Raw genomic sequence first — 6,632 nt, 5'->3', positions numbered from 1 at the left:
GACCTCTGGCTCTCGCGCCTCAGTGCCTGGCCTCTGTCACCTGCACCCAGGACCTGGGAGCACACGAGCTCCCCCTTGCTCGCCACCTCCACCCCTGCCTCTTGGGGGTGACCACGCTCCTCACCTGGGCACAGCAGCTGGAGCCGCTTGGTCACGCTTGCTGACAAACCCCAGGGGTGGCACTAACCTCCACGCTAATTCTGGGCTGGCCAGGGGCTCATCTCGCCTGCTCCCCAAGACCCGGTCCCTGGGTTCTCGGCCAGCGGCCCCCAGCTGTCTCCAGGGCCAGGCTGCCACCCAGCCCTGACAGCAATGGGCTCCCATCAGAATCTGAGAAGCGCCGTTCCCTTGAATCTGGGAAAGCTGCCTCGTTAACATATTCTGAACAGGATTTCTCTTCTTCAAACTTCTGTTCTCCACATTTTCTATAAAATGCAGATACTACTCTTGTAATTTGGAAAAAAAAAAAAATCCCCTGTAACATCCCATGTTAAAGGAGTAAAAAATAATATCCCTTCACCGGGTGTTCCTGCCTCCCTACCCCACGTGGCACAGCATCTTCAGGACCGGGGCCACCTGAGTTTGGGGAAACCTCCGTTCATGACAAACCCTCTGGGGACCGGGGGGCACAGTGGCAGGAAGAACCCATTGGCTGGAGCGGCCCCGATTGGCAGCTGCCAGGGCCGTGTCCTCGGGCTTACTCCCCCTCAACGGGCCTGCAGCTGGCCACGCCCTGGTGCCACCCCCCACGGTCAGCAGTGGGCTCTGTCCCACGGGGCGGGTGAGGCCCGGCCAGGGGTGGGGCTCGTCAGCCAACTGGAAACTATGTGCCACCTCCCAGGTCAGGGTGGGGTTGGGGGGTAGGGGTTAGGGAGGCTCCCGCACTGCCAGAGGGCTTCCGGGAGGCGGGGCAGCTCTGCCCCTTAGGTCTCCCCCTGTGGCTCAGGGTCCCGGTCACTTGCCAGGGCCCTTCCATTGGAGGGGCAGCAGCCTCCCACTCCGACCCACTCTGCCTCCTACAGACGCTCCGAACTCACTGGCTGACCTGTCGAAGCTGCAGGTCAATGGGGGCAGCAGGGACTGTGCGCTGACAAAGCACCTAGTTTTCTATTTGGAAAACAAAGCAGAGGCCCTATTGACTTCACAATACAAAACTCAGATAGTCAAGCTTTCAAAATGGTCTTGGCTGGTGATAAAGATGCAGGTCATTCCCCAGAGGCCTCTAAGCCTGGGAGGTGGGCCAGAATCCCCAGGGCCCGGCCATTTGTGGTCACCCAAAGGGAACGTGCCTGCTGCAAAAGGGAAACAGGTGCAGGTACGTAATGACATTTCGTCACTCAACCCTCCAAAATCACCTATTCTTTCTTTACATCAGTTTCTTTTGCTTATTAAATACTTGCTTGGCATCAGGGGCCACAAGGCCCTGAGAGGGCACACAGGGATAAACAAGACCATTAGCCAAAAAAGGGGTGAATTTACGGTATGGGAATTATATCTCAATAAAAGTGTTACAAAGAATGTCTTTTTAAGAGCGAAACCTGACAAAGCTAATGGAGGGCCAGTGCACCGTGCAGCTTCAGAAACAGTGAATTCTGAGGCACAATCTAAAATTACGCGCGTCCTTGATTCCTGAAAACCAGGGTCAACAGACAAAATATACCAAGTTACAAGCAGGAGAGCAGCTCAATTTTAGAGAAACAACACTGTGTCTTCCAGGGCAAAGAACACGTTAGAGGCTTGTTTGCTGCCTCAGACTTAAGATGTTTTCACGTTAAGGATAACAGGACACGCAGGCAGAACACAGAGCATTTCTAAGGCAGTGGCAAAAAGGGAATATGGGTTTTTAAAAACTGAAAAGAACTGATCTTGGCCCACAAATCAAGTCCACCATGGAGCTGTTTTCTTATGTGAACCCTTCATATTCTACCTTTGTAAATGGCGAGGGGAGGACATGTCGGTACGTACCTGTCTGCAGGCCCTGGGAAGGTACTGGATGCTGTGGCGGGCAGGCCTTGCCAGCCTGATCCTGGACAGGTCACTTCCTCTCAGAGATTTTTCTCATTTCAGAACAAATGAGAACACTAGCCTGTCACACGGAGTTGTGCCGAGCCGGTGAAACATGCCTGGAACTGCCTGGGATGTGGTAGGTGCCCGCCAAGGCCAGTGCCCTCTCTTCGGCTATTGCACCTGTCCCAGGGGGCAGCGTACGGCGTCGGGAGGCGCTCTGAAATGCAGAAGGCCCCAAGCTCACAGCTTGGGAAATGCCCGTGAGCCTGGGCCCTGCCACGGGCCTCCCACCCCAGAGAAGGGAAACCAGCCAAACGCCGACAGCCCCCAGGGGCCCCCCCACCACACAACAATGGTCATTCAGGTTTTATTTATGACAACTTCTTAGAACACACACACACAGTCTAGGAACAGAAATGTACAACATGAGGCTTAAATAACTTTCAAACACTATGTACAGTCGTCGGCAGAGGTACAAAACATATGTACACCTTGAGTGAGCCCCAAAGCGAGGGGGGCTTGAGCCAAAGGGGCCCTGCAGCCTGGGCTGGTGGTGGGCAGGGCAGGGCCCCAATTCAGGGCAAGGGTCTCCTCTGGCCCTCGGCTCTTCAGGGAGCCGTTCTCACTTCCCTGCAAGGCCCTTCGGACATGGGTTCAGTGGATGGGACCAGGAGCGGTGGGGCTGGGGGCTCATCTGCGGTGGGCAGCGGGTGGGGGTTGAACAAGATGTCATAGAAGCAGAACTTTCCCTGTACATTCTGCCCTCGCACATAGAGGGCAGCGAGGGGTCTGGGGTCAGAAGAGGAGGGCCAGGCCACGGATGGCCTGTGGGGTCACTGGCAAGCGCCGGCTCCTGAGCCCGGACTGGGAGGCTGAGAGAGCAGCCAGCAGCTTCCTGTTTGGGAGGGCAAAGGACGCACGCCACAGGTGTGGGCCAGGCGCAGGGAAGGAGCTCACCGCTCTCACAGCACAGCCAGCACGGGGCACAGGCAGGGGCCGACCGAGCGCGCAGTGCCGGCCCAGCCAGGCTGCACCAGGAAGCCCCCAGGAGTCGGCACAGTCTGTGGTGGAAGGGAGCAGGCCACCTCTGACTCACAGCAGCCGCCCGTCTGCATCTCCCCCACACCGGGCAGCCCGAGGAAGGCCCGGATGGCAGCCTCCTGAGGGCGCTTCTGTGCTTTGAGCTGCCCTCTGCCCAGCCCCGCCGCACCGGGGGCGGGCAGCAGGCCAGACATTCAAGGGGGGAGGTTCTCTAGTTTAAAGCTGCTGTGAGGGCTGGTGGGCAGGGAGCCCACTCCCGGATCCACAGATGTCCCTTCCCAAGGGGTAGATGGTGGCACCCCGACCCCCTCAAATGCTGGGGTGTGCCAGCCTCTGCCTATTAGCCTTTCCTCCTTCCTTGGCAGTTTCCAAAGGCATCTCCAGATGCCGCCTTGGACGAGTCAGTCGCTCAAATGAAAGCAAACGCTGGCCTGGGGATGCTAACGACCGGGCTTCGGCACAGGACTGCTAGAGCCACGCGGGTGGCGGGGTGGAAAACACCTTCCAGCCAGGGAGCTCACCCATCGGCTTCAGAAGTGCTTGTGGGGCTCAGCCCAGAGTACAGGGATTGTGGGTCCGGGATCTTTAGGCTCAAGAAGACTGGGACTGAGGCTGGGCTCAGGCATTCGGAGATTTAGGGCATGGGGTGGAGAGAGGGCATGACTCCTGGCCCTCGGCACTCTGATGTGGCCTGGCCTGCAGTGGCACAGACTCAAGTCTTCAGACGGGCAAAGAGTAAGAAGTAATAGGCACGTCCCAGTATTAGGACCTGGGCCGCGCCCTGGTCTGAGCGAGGGCAGGCCCCCCCGACCAGGGCATCCCCAGCCTAACTTTGGACAGAGCCAAGCTGGAAGAGCCTCCTGGGCCCGGGCTTGCCTGGCTGCCCACCACGAGCCCTGCAATTGTGCTCAATCACAACCATTTTGTGCTTCCAACATTTAAGATCCTGGGGGCCTGCCCCCTAACCGTGTACCTGCAGCGTCACTGAAGGAGCTCCAGAGACCCCGGCCCTCCTGGAGCACAGCTCTTGGTTGGCTCAGGGCTGCTGAGGGACTTCAAGTTCAGAGTCAGTGATGCTCACCAGGGCAGCAGATCCGGCCCACCCCGAGGTAGCTGGCCCGCCAGACACAGCAGGAAATGGGCACCGATGCTGAGCACCTCTTGCATGCAGGCCGCCAGGTTACATTTCGTGCAAAAGCAGGCCTCCCAGCTACAGGGCGGCTGTCCTGGGCTGGGGACCCCGGGCCCACAGCTGGAGTGCAGTCTTCTGTTTCTACAGTTCATAAACAGCCATGCAAGATTCTTTCTTATGAAGTTGCAGGGTTGAAGCTGTCTGTCCAGGCAGGGAGAGAGATGGGGAGGGCCAGAGACTTGTACTCGCTTTGGAGGGGTTGAGGGGCTCGCCCAGCCCCCAGGGATGGCCAGAGGAGGCGGGCTGTCCAGGCACGGCAAAGACTGGCCCAGGCTCCCCCCGGGGTCCCTCTTGTGCATCAGCCCATGGGCGGTGACCTCACCACAGAGTCGGCAGAGGCCAAGCACAGCAGGGCAGCCTTCTGAGCCTGGGGGACAGCTCTGGGCAGGGCGGGCGGTGGCCACACCCAGGTCTCAGCAGGTGTTCTCCCTCTCACAGCCGAGCCGCCCCCTCTGCCCTGGGTGCTGGCACACTCCACAGGGGCCCGCACAGCCCCGGCCACATGGGGAAAGGGCAGCAATGCCGAGACACCTCCAGAAGGTCCAGAAGTCACTGTCCTTTGAACAGAGTCGGGGCTCCAGGCCCCCAGACTGAGGCCAAAAAGCACAGGACCAGTTAAGCATCAGAAAAGCAGTGTGGACAGGTTGGGGATGGGGGACGGGGCAGAACCCTTTCCCAGGGCCCAGTCCTGTAACTTCAGAGGTGCCCCAACAAGGGACCCTGGAATGCGGATTTAACCACATCTGGAGCTGGGAGGCCACAGCCCCAAGGAGAAAGAGAAATTCCATCTTCACTGCGAATCACCTAAAAGGTAGGGCTCCTTGCCACATGCCGGTTTTAAGGCTTGAAATGTGTCTCCTGAATAACTAGGGAGCAAGAAGCTGGAGGGGCTCCTGCCCGGTCGGGGGGCAATGTGCACGGCCTGGGGAGGGCCAGGCAGCCTCACCGTCCAAGTCCTCTGGGCCGCTTCCTCCTTGGCCGGCTCAGGACTCTGGGCGTGGAGGGGTGGGGGGGCGCTCCCCCTCCTTCTGGGGACAGCGGCACAAGGCCCCACGCGTGGCGCCTCCGCCCGGCAGGTGGAGGAAGGCACTGAAGCCTCAGGTGGCCGGAGGTCGGGGTGTGCTTGGGCCCCGGGGCAGTGAGGGGGGCAGGCGGCACTGAGCTGCAGTCACAGGGGGCACTTCCCTCCTCTGTAAAGCAAACGGGAGGCGGCCCTGGAGGGCCAGCAGGACAGGTTCCCTTTGGGATTCCTGGCCCCCAGGAGCTGAGGGTAAGAACGTGTGGGAAGAAACTTCAAGTCAGTTTCCAGGAGGCAATAGCAAAAAATAAAAATAAAACAATAAATTAAATAGCTGACATATTTCTGAATCATCCTAGCAGCTCCACCCTGGCCCCATCAGAAGGGGACCCTAAGAAATTACTGGGGTCACCGAGGAATAGCCATTGGTGGCCAAGGGCTAAGGGTCAGCTGCAGGGCCCAGCTGCCTACTCCTGGTTTCCATGGTTACCTGAGGACTAGCTTTTTGGGCTCAGAGGCAGGTGCAGTGGCTCCAGAGGCTGGGCTGGGGCTACCCGGGGAGGCCCCCCTCACAGCACAGTGGGGGGCATGGCGGGGCTGTCCCCCTACAGGGCCCCACTGCAGGCCACAGGGCCGGCTCAGCAGGAGGCAGTGTGGCCAGTGGGGGAGGGAGGCCGAGGGGCCGCAGGGGGAGAAGTGAGGGGGGAAAATGCCCTTTGGCTTCACAGCTTGTTTCCCTCCCCACCTCTCTCCCCTGGAGGCAGGGAGGGACAGGGAACAGCGCCCACCAGGTCAAGGGGGAGGAGGGGCCCACCCACTGCCCACACCCTCTGTCCCCAGGTGGTGGCCCCTTGGGCCACAGCTTCCCTGCTGTGTTGCACAGGCTGTGGGGGCTCTGGGCCGTCTCTGCTGTCCTCCACCGCTCCCGCTCCTACAGGGGGCTGCCAGCTCCCCGCCGTGCGCTCCAAAACTTCACTGTCAGGTCACTGGGGAGGAGGACAGAACGGGATGGTCGGCTCAGGAAGTGGGCCCAGCTGGCTACCCCCAAAAGCAAAGGATGGCCAGGCTCCCCAAGCTCCCCAAATGTGGCTGGGCCAAGGGGCAAGCACTGCTCAGGCTGAGGGTAGACTGCAGGGCGGGCGAGGGGTGCCGGGCAGAGGGAGAGGGTCTGTGGTTGCAAAGGATTCTTATCCCGGGCTCCCTTTGGTGTTGTGTCTAGGCTTGGACGCTCTGCTACCTGGCCCCGGTCTCCTGGGCATCTGTCCGCTGTTCATGCTCGGAGGGAGGGTGGGAGCAGAGGGGCAGGCAGGGGCGAGCTCTGGCTGGGCACGTATGGGGGCAGAGGAGGTGGAGGAGTAAAACAAGCTCATACCG

The 6,632-nt window shown here is 60.0% G+C and overlaps 1 protein-coding gene across 1 annotated transcript in view; it reads right to left on the bottom strand.

Annotated features, from left to right (window-relative positions):
• Window positions 1-2,362: 2,362 nt before the first annotated feature.
• KIF21B (kinesin family member 21B) overlaps window positions 2,363-6,632 on the bottom strand; it is a 46,098-nt gene continuing 41,828 nt past the window's right edge. The window contains exon 35 of the mRNA XM_057508141.1: window positions 2,363-6,244. Coding sequence (XP_057364124.1) covers window positions 6,190-6,244 — 55 coding nt within the window. The 3' untranslated portion in view covers window positions 2,363-6,189. The remainder of the gene's footprint in view (window positions 6,245-6,632) is intronic.

This window comes from Manis pentadactyla, chromosome 9, assembly GCF_030020395.1.
Source record: "Manis pentadactyla isolate mManPen7 chromosome 9, mManPen7.hap1, whole genome shotgun sequence".
Lineage (NCBI taxonomy): Eukaryota > Metazoa > Chordata > Mammalia > Pholidota > Manidae > Manis > Manis pentadactyla.
Note: the sequence above shows the minus strand (reverse complement) of the source record. Positions and strands in the feature narration are given on the sequence as shown.